The sequence below is a fragment of the Sarcophilus harrisii genome, chromosome 2, assembly GCF_902635505.1.
Source record: "Sarcophilus harrisii chromosome 2, mSarHar1.11, whole genome shotgun sequence".
Taxonomy (NCBI): Eukaryota; Metazoa; Chordata; class Mammalia; order Dasyuromorphia; family Dasyuridae; genus Sarcophilus; species Sarcophilus harrisii.
In genome coordinates, this window is record NC_045427.1 from 489,427,516 (window position 1) to 489,441,205 (window position 13,690).

Below are 13,690 nucleotides of genomic sequence, written 5' to 3' on the forward strand. Positions count from 1 at the left end.
GTGTATGCCAGTGATACCCCACACTGTCCAATCCCAATATGTTCCCCAAGCTTTAGGCTGCTTCATTAGTTTCAGTTAGTTGCTTTTTGGGTTTTTAAGCCACACATCCAAAAAAGAACTTAATTAGCTTTCTGCCCAAACTTACAGCTTTTTTATACCCCTCTCTTTCTCTCCAAGGCACTACCGTTCTTCCCTTTTCCCCAGTTCATAATCAACATTTTTTTTTTTTTTTTTTGATTCTTCACTTCTCTTCCTCATATCCAGTCAGCTGTCAGTTCTTGCTATTTCTGTTTTCGTGACATGTTTCAATTTTTACCCTTTCTCTGTACCCATACATTTACCACTTTAGTTTAGACTCTTATTTCTTCTTTCACAGATTATTTTAACTACCTGCTAATTGATCACCTTGCTTCAAGTCTCTCCCCATTTCAGTTCATCTTCCTCACATTTGTCAAAATGATTTTCTGACCATATCATTCCCTTGCTCAATAAACTCCAGTGTCTTTCTATTTCCTCTAAGATCAACTTCTAAAATTAAAAATAAAATCAACTCCTAAAAATTAAAGCCTTTCACAACTTGACCCTACATTCATTATATCATCATATCCATTCAACAATCCAGCCAAAATGGCCTCCTCTCTGCCCTTCACACTGTTCCATCAACTGTCTTCCTTCTTGGAATGTGACTCCCTCATTACCAATATCATGTTGAATTCTTTCTCTTCAAATCTTAGTTCAAGCATCATGTTCTAATACTTTTTTGATGTTCTCAACTGCTTGTGTTGCCCTCCCTCCAAATCACTTTGCAGTGATAGCTACTTTGTATTTGTTTGTAATGTCTCCTTATATTTATTTTCTATATACTTAATTATATAATTGTTATTTCCCATGTTAGAATATAAGCTCCTTAAGAGTAGAGATTGTTTCATTGTATTTGTATCCTCAATATCTGGCATATAGTATGTACTAAATGAATACTTGTTGATTAATTGAATTTTTTTCAAATCCCAAGACCAATTTTGCTTAGTTCTAATGATTCTATATTAACAATTTTGAGCAACTTCCATCTATATGTCACAGGAAGAAGTCATGTGGGATCTGGCTGGTTCCAAAACCCCGAAGACCAAAGATGGAAAAAGTCTCCCTTCAAATGTATTTGTAGGTCATTTTATGAAACCATACTTCAAGGATAAAGTCACAGGAATTGTGAGTACTTGTGCCTTTTGTGTGACTGTGAAAAGAATGTGGCTTTTCTAAATTATTTCTTTTAGTAGTACTATTGCCTGTGGATGTCCTTTAATTCATTTCTCTTAATGAACATGTTGAAATTCAATGTAATTCTTCATCTCAAAATTTCATCTTAAAAATGTTACACATGTGTGTTTAAAATCACCTTGAATCTTCTTAGTATGAATGCAATTGTAGAACCTTCTATTTATGAATGACTTGCTTGGAGTTTTACCTAGAAAATCCAGTCAAAGTAGTGAGTTGATTGTCAGCCATTGGTAATAAGGAGGCAGTATTTTCCTAAAAGACAGTCATAACTTAATTGGGTTATGTGGGCATGGTTTAGCTCAGGGGTCCTCAAATTTTTTAAATGGGGGCCAATTCACTGTCCCTTAGACTGTTGGGGGCTGGACTATAGTAAAAACAAAAGCTTTATTTTGTGGACGTTTAAATAAATAAACTTCATAGCTCTGGGTGAGGGGGTTAAACATCCTCAGCTGCCGCATCTGGCCTGCAGGCCATCATTTAAGGACCCCCGGTTTAGCTAATCCAGTCCAAAAGCTCTGTATTACTTCAGTGAGGCTAAATAATGTTGGCACCCTTACTGGGTCAGGAAAGTTAAACATAAATATTTGCTTTTGAGAAAAGCAATTACTCTTATCTCCCGTGACATCTCAAATGAAGGGGAACTGACTACTAGCTTGGGAGCCTAAGACATGCCTGTGATGACTCCTTAGGTTAGTCCTGATCTATACTACCTTTTCCAACAGGGACCTCCAGCCAATGAAGATACAAGGGAAAAGGCAACGCAGGGCATCAAGTCTTTTGAAGAACTTATTGTGACCAAATGTAAGAGCTTGGGGTCGCTTGGGGACTGAACTAGGCTGAACCTTTTCTTTCTCCAGTAGAACAATGCAAAGTTTTCTTCCTTAATGTTTTCCTTTGGAGCTTTGACTCAAGCTGATTGGTGATATGACCACAGGAAACCACTGCAGTTATAGGCATAGTTTTATTTGTAGCTATGTAGGTACTCTCATTTCAGTTACATTTTTGTTGTTCCTCTTCAGTTTCCAACTCTTTGGACCCCCATTTTGGCTTTTCTTGGCAAAAATACTGGAGTAATTTGCCATTTCCTTCTCCAGCTCATTTTATAGATGAGGAAACTGAAGCAAACAGGGTTAAATGACTTGCCCAGAGTCACACAGCTAGTGAGTGTCTAACTTTGACAGTCAAATTTGAATTTGAAGTCAAGTCTTCCAACTTCAGTCCAAGCACTTTATTTACTTTTTTTTTTTTTTTTTTTTTTTTTAAATTTAATAGCCTTTTATTTACAGGATTTATACATGGGTAACTTTACACCATTAACAATTGCCAAACCTCTTGTTCCAATTTTTCACCTCTTACCCTCCCCCTCCCCCCCCCTCCCCTAGATGTCAGGATGACCAGTAGATGTTAAATATATTAAAATATAACTTAGATACACAATAAGTATACATGACCAAAACATTATTTTGCTGTACAAAAAGAATCAGACTCTGAATTATTGTACAATTAGCTTGTGAAGGAAATAAAAAATGCATGTGCAAGCACTTAATTTACAATACCACCTAACTACCCCAGGCACATTTTTTATTAGCCTCTAAATTGTCTTTCTCATAATTACCAGAGTTCTTGTGATAATGGATTTATGGCAGGATCTAGGAGAAACAAAGTAGTGTGGTGCTAGTATTATTCCTGCTTTCTTTTTTATTCTCAGTTAGTCTCTTTCTGCATTGGGGAGGAAAGATTCATGCTTCAAAAAAGCATGATTTTATTGAGCCTTTGGCCTAATGATGTAAATGATAAAGGATGGAGTTGGCACCCCCTCACCTATTCCTTATCAGCTCACTTTTTTCAAGATCAATTCTCAAACACATAATGCTATTTTTTTTCTCTCCCCAGGGAAATCTTGGGAAAAGACTTTGCTTAGGAAGTCGGTAATGAGTGACCATCTGCAACGTTTGCTTCAACCCAAGTTATTAAAGTAAGGTGTTTAACTTCCAGCCAGTTTTGGGTTACCCAGTCTAAATTTACCTCCTGTGTTTCCTTTGATGATTTCTAAAGTTAAAACACAAAGGAATTTGCAATTTATCTGTTTTTGGATATTGATTCATGCTTCTTATCCCACAGTGGCTTTGAATGACTTGATATAATTAATCTTTTGAGGAAATGCTTATGATCATTTCTAACTATGAAATATTAGTTAAGTTGTAAGATAAGTGTAGTGCTTGGGATAAGAGAGATTCATAACTCTATAAAAGCCATCTTTTAACTAACTAGGATAACTAAATTGCTGCTTTGATCCTCTGCACACAAGGCTAGCCAGCTCTTAAAGACTGTAAGTTCTATAACATTTGAAGAATTGTTAGAAGAATTGGTTTTTACTCCATGCAACCCTTTGTTTGAAGTTAGGGTCAAAAAAATTAAATGGTAAATGAATGTGTCTTCAATCTATTTTGGAAGGTGAAATACAGACTGGATGACTGACATCCTACTTTCAAATAGGAATAAACCTAATGTCAAATTTATATCTTATTAGTTAGTGCTTGTTGGCAATGGAGAAGACTTAGTTTTGCCATCTCTTATTTGTTTTGAATTTCAAATTATAGTTTACTTCAAGCAGCTAAAGATTTTTAAAATCTCCACTCTGCTCTGGAAGGTCTCTGTGACCTTGGGACATAGAGGCTAGTTGATGTAGGGGAAGATCTTTACTGCTTCAGGTATTGTGTGAGACCAGATTGATGTTTCTCAAACTTTTTAGTTTAGAACTACCATTACCCTTTTAAAAATATTAAAGACCCCAAAGATATTTTATTTATGTGTTTTATCTATCATAGCTACCATATTTTACGTTAAAACTTTATAAATTTTAAAAATATTTGATTCATCTAAAAATAACAATATATGTTAACATGAATAACACTTTTTATATAAAAATTATTTTCAAAAATTTAATGAAAAGAATAGTATTTTTTATTTTATGTTTGTATTTTTGCAAACCTTTCTAATGTCTGACTCAACAGAAGACAGATTGAACATATTTGCTTTTGCATTCGGTCACTTACAATATATTGTTTTGATTGAAATATATGAAGAAAATCCATCCTCGCAAGATATATATCAGAAAAAGGAGTTTTTTAGTCAGCAAATAATGTTTTAGTATTTTACATCATAGGCCATGAAAATGTCTTTGGAAACCATTTTTGGGAACTGCTACACTTGATGATCTGTGAAAACCTTTCCAGCTTGGAGATCACATGAATCCACAAAGCACCATATGGTAGCATGAGGAAGTAACCTCTGCTACAGGTTACAACATAACTTGCCAACTCTTTCATTTTAAACCTATTTTATCATATTGTGTTCATTCTTCAACAGGCTCGAATACTTAAATCAAAAACTTGACAAAATCAGTAACTCAATGGAGAAGCAGATCTTGGAGAAGCAAATAAAGAACACTGAGAAAGAAATTGAGGACATCAAGTGAGATAATTTTTTACTGTGACTTAATTTCTTTGCCCCTAAATAGTAGTACATATGCCAGAATTAATAATGTTGCCATTGTCCTTTGCTCTAGTCAGCTACCAGAAGAGTCTTTGTTGGGGGATAGACTGGATGAGCGAGATTGGGAGAAGATCTCTAATATTAATGTGAGTAAATATAACATAATCTATTCTAAGCCACCCTAGGATCAAAAGATTGTGTCATGGTAAACTAGGGAAATTTGTCAGTATTGCTGTTGGGGGATTCAGACTGTAAAAGTATGCTTTTATTTGCATATGTTGTGATCCTGACCTGATATCAGTAGAACATGAGCTTTTTTTCCCCCTAGCTTTATAAAATACCTTTTTTTGGCAGTTTATTAAGGTATTGAATAATAGATTATTTTAGGTAGAATTATCATTTTTATTATATTAACTCAAGCAATAATGATATTCTTCCAGTTGTTTAGATCTAATTCTATTTGTATGAAAAGATGAAAAGTGTTTTGTAATTTTGTTCATGTGGTTCTTCCTGCCTTTATCTTGGCATATAGACGCCTAAATATTTTATATTATCTAATGTTATTTTAAATGGGTTTTATCTTTTTTATCTCTTGCTGCTGGGCTTTGTTTATAACTTGTAGAAATGCCAGTGATTTATGTGTTTATGAGTTTATTTTATATCCTGCAACTTTGCTAACATTGTTAATTATTTGTAGTAGTTTTTTAGTTGATTCTCTAAATATACCATCATATCATCTGCAGAGTGATAGTTTTGTTTCCTCATTATCGTTATAATTCCTTTTAGAACATGAGCTTTTAAAATTTTGTTTTTAATAATGGAGATGACCTTCCCTTTTTAGTCTCCTTTTAAAAAAATTATTTTCATTTCATTAACTATTTCCTCATTACTATAAAGAAATTATAACAATTTAAAAAGAAAATGTGGAACTCAAAATGAGTAAAATGAGGAAGTGAGGCACACAGGATTAAATGACTTGCCCAGGGTCACACAGCTAGTAAGTGTCTGAGACAGAATTTGAACTCAGGAAGATGAGCCTTATTATGGGTGGAGAAATATATATATATATATATATATATATATATATTTATGTATATTATATTATAATATATATATTATTATTATATATATATATTCCCCCTTCTTAAGGGCATCTCTTTTTCTCACTTAACAATTTTTTTTAACATTCCAACATAACTGATTGACCTTCCATGCCTTCCTTCTATATAGAATTATTCTAATTGCCCTATAATGATAAAGTTCTTAAAAGATATAGGTATTGTCTTTCCATATAGAGTGGTATACATTTTAACTTTATTATTGAGTACATTATGATTTACTTTCATAATTATCTTTTTATGCTATTCTTGAGTCTTGTGTTTGAAGGTCACATTTTCTGTTTAGCTCTTGCTTTTTGCTTAGTCTCTTTCTTGTCCCACAACATATATATTTTAAATAGCTATATAGAACTACATTTTCTGTCTGTGTAGGAATGCAACATGGATTTTTCTCTGTGCTGAAATAAACATTTCACATAGTGATTAACTCTGTAACAGAGATCTACCTTCATTAATACCAGGCAGAAAACTGGGATTGCAGTCCTCTGAAAGATGAAAACCATGCCTATATTAACCTCCTTTTTATTATTCCAAGTATCATGCACACACGTGCTAATGGCAAAAAGGTTGATTTGACCAGGTTATACAGAGTCTTTTTGTTTTATTGCAGTTTGAAGGCAGCCGAAGTGCTGATGAAATTAGGAAATTCTGGCAGAACTGTGAACATCCAAGCATCAATAAACAAGCATGGGTTGAAGAAGAGACCAAGCGTCTGAAAGAGATTGCTGCAAAGTATAATTACTTGGAGTGGCAGAAAATTGCGACAGAGCTGGGGGTGAGGGCCTTGTATTCTGGTCCTAGCAGACCAGGCAGCCATTTGTTATTTCTCTGGAGAACTCAGAGGGCTGGTTATTAGGGGGAAGGAAGTTTTTTTTTTTTTTTTTTTTTTTAACCATATTGCTGATTTGGCTCTGTCTTCCAGGTTGCTAGAACAAGGATAATATATTAGAATGAGAAAATTTCCTCAAAGCTGGCCTGGCCATAAGAGGCAGTGCATATGGGGCCTTAAACCATTGCTGTTCCTTTCACTATGGAAAATTATATAAGTCTTTTCCTGCTCCAAGATAATGGAAAATTTATTCTCATTATTGCTTTTTATTAAAGCCAGAGGGTTTATTTTTTAATTAAATTTTTTTTCAATTAGTAAAAATAATTTTTTCTTCTTCCTAATAACAGAATATTCAAAGTCATGCAAAACAAATTACCATATTTGCCATGTCCAGTTAGTAAGTGAACTTTTATTAAGCATTTATTAAGTACCTACTGTGTGCCTGGCACTGTATTAAGTGCTGGGGGTGCTGATACCAGAGGTTAGACACAAAAGATATTAAGTGCTAGGGATGCTGATATCAAAGAAAAGCCCTCCCCCCCCCCAAAAAAAAAATCAAAAAGTATATCCAATATAAATATATTAAAATTTTTAAATATGTTTCATTCTTCATCCTAAATCCATCACCTTTCTGTTGAGAAGTATATAGTATAGGTCATCATCAGTTCTTTAGAATCATGCTCATTGTATGTTCTTTTGGATGCCATAATTTATTTAGCTGTTTTGCAGTTGATGGGCACCATCTTAGTTTCTAGTTCTTTGTTACTACAAAAGAGCAATTTATAAATATTTTTGTAGATCTGGGCCCTTTTCTTCTTTCTCTGAACTCTATGGGATTTGTAGTCATATCAAAGGTGAAAAGGTATTCACAGTTTATATACCACTTGGGCATAATTCCAAATTGTTAAAGACAGCATTGTATTTTGAATGAGAGAAATGTCTTTAGTGTGCTACCTAGTCTTCAGTGTTAGATGCTGTCCGTGCAAACACGGGGCCATATCTGTCTGGAAAGAATTCTTTGTCTTTGATTGACTTCTATAACGTTAATGAAACTAGCCACCCTGCCTTAGTTCATTCTTCTGTTATCAGGAAAGAAGAACACTCATCCATCAAGGACAGAAGATCAGCAATGGCCTAAAATTATACCAGGAAGATGTAGGTTAAACATTAGGAAGATATTCATGCTAAGAACTATGCAGAACATTTAGTGCAACATCAGGGAAGGTTATAATAATTTCCTTACCTAAAATTTTTTGGTCCTCAGGGAATCACTTATTACAAGATTAGAGCCATGTGCTACTCAGAGAGTCACAAAGAAAAAAAGTTATTTTGAAAGTTATTTTCTTATCTAGAAGTTTTCAATTTGGTCATTATAGCTGTAACCCTTAGGCAAGATGAAGCTTAATATTTGTTACTTGGAGAAGACTATTTTAAAAATCAAGATTAAATGAGTCCTGGTTTTATAAATCTTTAAATTGAAGCAGTAGGGAAAAATATTTTTTGTGTCTAACTTGAAATAGCCCATATTGCTTGATCTTTTAAAGACTTTGCTAAGTGTCATTTTCCCTTTGTAACCTTCCCTTTCCCCTTCCCAGTTCCTTAAATTCCTATTTTCATGAGAAAAGATAGATTCAAAAAATGTTTCTCAGAAGAAACCCAACAGTTCATATATTTACCACTAGAAGACAGCCCACACATGTAGTTTGGGTTAAAGTCAGCTGATAATGAACTGGTAGATTTAAACTTAGTGAGTTGGAGGAATCTTTTTCTCTAATAGTCTAGAGTTTGTGTATACTTAAAAGTGAAAGTTATTGGTGGAGAGATTTTATTCATTTCACCTACCATATTTCAGTCATTCAGCAAGCATTTATTAAACCAGGTACTGGGGATACAGTCCTTGCCCTCAAGAGGCTTAAAATCTACTGAATGGATATAGCATGTTAATAGATAAACATAGGGTATGAACGCATATATAAATACAAGTACATGAAAATATAGCAAAAAAATGTATATTGATTTTTGCAGGGGGTTGGAGGGTGAAAATAATGAGAATCATTAAGGATCTCTTGGAATTGAGGTTTTTAAGAGGTGAAAATGAAGTGCAGAGGCACTGCTTCTGGAATGTGTTCATGTAAAGGAAATAGCAATTAACCAGTTTGGTGAAAGTGTAGAGTACTTGGGAGGTATAAAACTATATAATCGGCCTGGACAGCTGGAGCCAGATTGTAAAAAGCTACAATTGGTAAGCAGAGAAGTTTGTATTAAATATGTGAATATGTACAAGGTTCAAAGTGTTGTTTAGGTAGGAGGAATTAATAAAAGCTTGCAGTCCGAAGAATAGTAGCTCAGTATAAATGAATGGGTTGTTGATTTCTGTTATTCAAAGAGCTTAGAGAATTTGTTTTCAAAGTAAACCCTCTTCAGAGATGCCTACAACTACTAAATATCAGACATTAGGGTTGTTGAACAAATTAGATACTTATTAAGGAGTTCATGGTATCGGCTACAAATTTGAAATTATTTACCTTGGAAGGAAATAAAGTTTTACATTGTTTTTAAAAAGTCATATAACATCAGTATCTCATCTTCTATAGCCTAAAAGTGTTAAGGTTTTCGCTATTTTAATTAATGATATGATATTTGTCTTATGTGACCTATTGCATATTAATATTTTAATCAGAATTTCCAAAGTTAACACAACCAAAGTAGTTACCACCTTCCTGGTGATGCGGCTCTGTACTTATACTAGTTCTGAGTCTTACTAGGACCATGCTCAAAACTTGATAGAAGCCATCAGACTTTGTGCCCTCTGCTGGTCAGTCTTCAGGAGCTTCACTTCCATACTATTAAGAGGCATCAGAAAACTTTATCCTAATGCAATTTTAAAATATGCTACAATCTTAAGTGCTATTTTTTGTTGTCTTTTCCTTCTCTTCCCCCTATACTTCTTAAGTATGGCAGTCTTCCCCTTCTTCCTGGGAGTACAGCATTAGTTTTACAATGGCAGTCACTAAGAAAATATGATTTGATGTATTGAAGTCACTATATGACTTCTCAGGAAGTTGATCAACCATATCTATTTAATCATTGTTCTTTCACTTAGCTCTCCCTCTTCATACAACTACCTTGTCAATCACACCAAACTTAGTATCAAAGGCTTTTGAGAATTGGTGCAAGATATTGAGGGAAATAGGGGAGTTGGGGAAGGTAATGCTAATTGCTTTTTTCTCAAACTCAGTGGAATAATTCCCTCTTCATTTTCTATTTGGGTTCTTCAAAAGACCAACCGAAGTGCCTTCCAGTGTTTACAGATGTACCAACAATATAATAAAGACTTGAAGCGAAAGGAATGGACAAAAGAAGAAGACCATATGCTTACACAACTAGTTGAGGAAATGAGAGTTGGAAGCCACATCCCTTATCGGAAAAGTAAGTCTGTTACTTTTTATATCCTCTCATTCTACTTCTCAAGGTAGTATTGCTATAGAATGTCTACAGTTGAGGGCACTGGATTAATAGATTCTTAAATGTTGCATCCTGACAGTGTAAATGCTTCCCTTTTTTTGGGGGGGGGGGGGGGCATAAAGTGTTCCTTGTGAATGTTGTTCATTTACTGATGGAATTCTCATAAGAAGTATATAAATGACAGACATTTGAGACATTTGTTGTGTGAATGAATAAATAATAAATGTGTACATGAACAAGTTACATAATTTTAAAAGTCTTGATAATTGAATTTAGCCATCAGTCTAGAAATAATGCTTTTCAGATTTTTGTTCTAAAAGATTCTTGTTTCCTAGTTGTTTACTACATGGAGGGTAGAGATTCAATGCAGTTGATCTATCGTTGGACCAAGAGCCTAAATCCCAGTTTGAAAAAAGGATTCTGGACCCCAGAAGAAGATGCTGTAAGTTTGCCTGTGCCCTATTTCCTACTATCTCTACCCATCACCTCATGTTTTAACTACACACATATGTCTTTTATGCCAGAAAAATTATTTAGGCCAATATGCTGATTCCATCCATGATGCTAAGGGACTTTTTGTGGCAAAGTTTGATTGCCTTAAGTTATGCTTAGAGTGTTGTCTAAGTGTGAGACGTGAAAAACATGGCCTGCAGGCCATGTGTAGCTCAGAACACAATAACAACACTGCATTACAGATTAAATTGGAACACATTTAATGAAATAAATGGCAACACAATAAGGTACAAATAATGTTATCTGATTTTCTAAGGCAATGTGTGCAGGGATGATGTTGTATGATTTAGTGGTCTCTGTTTCTATTTGAGTTTAACACCATTAGTCTAAGTAATTTATTTTGTCTGTGCATCTCTTTCTATATTCTGAGACCTTCTCTAAATCACTTTCTGTTGATCTGAAAACTGAATGTAGCTAAATTGTGAGTTTGGTTTTTTTTATTTGTTTATTCCTGTTCACAGAAATTACTCCAAGCTGTTGCCAAATATGGAGAACGTGATTGGTTTAAAATTCGGGAAGAGGTGCCAGGTAGGAGTGATGCCCAGTGTCGAGATCGGTGAGTTGCACTGAGCCTTTAGCAAATGAAATCTATCTGTTGTTGGTTCATTTAAAACTGTTGCAAGAGAATAGGAAGTGTTATCCAATGTGAAGTGGAGGGCCTATGGTTGTTGTAATGAAGTGATTTCTTGGTAGTATTAAGGAAAGATGACTTCAGCGGGAGCCTTGGGTAAACCTTTGTCTACTGAAACATGAAAAGTTGATCACAGAGCATTTCTAAAGACAGCCATTGCTGTTTATTTTCATTTGACTTTTCCTCTTGGAACTAAATGTAGCGCCAACTAAGGAATAGCTTTCTTTCTTACCTCAGAAAATCAGCATCCTTGATTTAACTGTTTGCTAAGATCACAAACAGACTGGAAGGTGCCTTTAGAATTTATTTCTTGATGGGATGGTTTTTGGGCAAAGTGCACTGTTCTTATTGCAACTGAGAATAGTATTTTAAACTAACTCAGCAGTATAGTCTCAGCATTGAACACACTGACCTATCTCTCCTGTATTTTCCCATGTGATAATTGATCATGCTTTGCTCTCTCCCTTGTCAGAACAAATAAGATGATTTATCTGAAACTCCTTTAAGTTTCTCCAAAGGACTTAACTTTTTTGTTTTTATTTTTAAATGTATTTAATATTTTTCCCCAATTACATTTAAAACTTTTTTTTTGCACTTGTTTTTAAAACTTCTGAGTTCCAGATTCTCTCCCTTATCTCCAGTTCAAATAAGGAACCACATGTGAAGATATACAAAACATTTTCATAAAATGTTGTGAAAGAAAACATAGATCTCCCACCCTAATAAAAACTCTCAAGAAAAATAAAGTTTAAAAAAGAGAGAATATGCTTCCATTTGTGTTCAGCTACAATCAGTTTCTTCTCTATGTATAAATAGGATTTTTCATCATAAGTCCTTCAGAGTAGTCGTGAATCATTGTACTTCTGAGAATAGCAAAGTCATTTACAGCTGGTCAAACCAGAGCATTACTATTACTTTGTATACAGTACATTTCACTTTGTTCATGAAGGACTTTCCAGGACTTTTTTTCTTCCTGAGGCCATCCTGCTCATCATTTCTCATAGAACAATAATATTCCATGACAATCACATAGCAAAACTTTTTCAGCTGTTCCTCAATCAATGGGCATCTCCTCACTTTCTAATTATTTGCCTGGAGAAGAGAGCTCTTACAAATATTTTTGTGCATATAGATCCTTTTCCTTTTTTTTTTTTTTTAATCTCTTTTGGTATTCATATCTAGTAATGGTATTATTAGGTCAAAGAATCTGCATGAATTTATAGCTCATTGGGCATAGGTCAGGTTTTTTTTTTTATCATTTATCAATTGGGGCATGGCTTATTTTTTTTATAAATTTAACTCAGTCCCTCTTTCTGTTTGAGAAATAAGGCCTTATCAGAGAAACTTGCTTCAAAATTCTTTTTTTACAATTATTATTGCTAACTGTATTCCCCCCTCATTTATTCTATTCTATTCTCTCTTCTTCACCCTGTCCATCTTTTGCTACTAACCATTCCCACTCCCAGTATAACCTCTCTCATATCACCTTCCCTCCTTCCAATATCCCATTCCCCACTGAGATACTTTTTAAACTCAAGTTGTTTCTGGTCTTCTTTCCCTTTCTTTGATCTTTAGAAATTTGGCATAACATATATCCATTCTGGGCTCATTAGCTTTACTCTTCATCATAACAATTTGTTCCAAACTAGCCTGCTTGCTACTTCCATCATACAACACTGCATTTTTCATCTTTATGTTTTTGCACAGGCTGCCCCCACCATGCCTGGAATATACTCTTTCCTCATATAGAATCCCTAGAGTCCTTCAGTGCTCAGCTCAAATATTACCTCTTCCAGGAAGTCTAATTTGATCTCTCCTAGATGTTGGTAACCACTTCCTGGTAATTATTTTGTACATGTTTTATTTAATTTTCTAAGTTTATTTTTCTTGCCCCCTCTAGCCCACAATAAAGTGAATGTAAAGCTCCTTGAAGATAGAGTTATTAATGTATATTTATCTTATTATCTCTGACTGTAAATGCAATATTTGGCACATAGTAGGTGTTGGGAGCTGTCTTCAGACCCTAAGTCATTTCTATTCCTTCCTCAATAAGTTTGGTACCTGACTCACAATTTTTCTATCTTCTCCAACTCTTGTCTTTGTACTTTGGTACATCAGCATATTTATTATTTATTTTATTATTTATCATTATTTCAGCAAATAATCAGTTCCTCAACCTATTCATTTTCCATGTTCTCCACTTCACTTTAGCCACATACATTGATGATGGTGATTATCTGTGATCTTGCTATCACCCATAAACTTCCATGTTAAAGAATTCCAAAATTTCCCTCTTTTACTGTAATCTGTTGGCTTTTCTTCTCTCCCATTGCCTTACCTTACCAACTACACCCTGACAACTTG

General features: G+C 34.3%; 1 protein-coding gene across 1 annotated transcript in view; it reads left to right on the top strand.

Moving 5' to 3' along the window:
* Positions 1-13,690, top strand: part of SNAPC4 (small nuclear RNA activating complex polypeptide 4) — a 48,205-nt gene that overhangs the window by 11,081 nt on the left and 23,434 nt on the right. Inside the window, exons 5-13 of the mRNA XM_023494350.2 lie at positions 1,081-1,206; positions 1,998-2,076; positions 3,169-3,250; positions 4,645-4,749; positions 4,844-4,916; positions 6,499-6,663; positions 9,999-10,146; positions 10,518-10,624; positions 11,157-11,251. Of these exons, the coding sequence (XP_023350118.1) occupies positions 1,081-1,206; positions 1,998-2,076; positions 3,169-3,250; positions 4,645-4,749; positions 4,844-4,916; positions 6,499-6,663; positions 9,999-10,146; positions 10,518-10,624; positions 11,157-11,251 (980 nt within the window). The remainder of the gene's footprint in view (positions 1-1,080; positions 1,207-1,997; positions 2,077-3,168; positions 3,251-4,644; positions 4,750-4,843; positions 4,917-6,498; positions 6,664-9,998; positions 10,147-10,517; positions 10,625-11,156; positions 11,252-13,690) is intronic.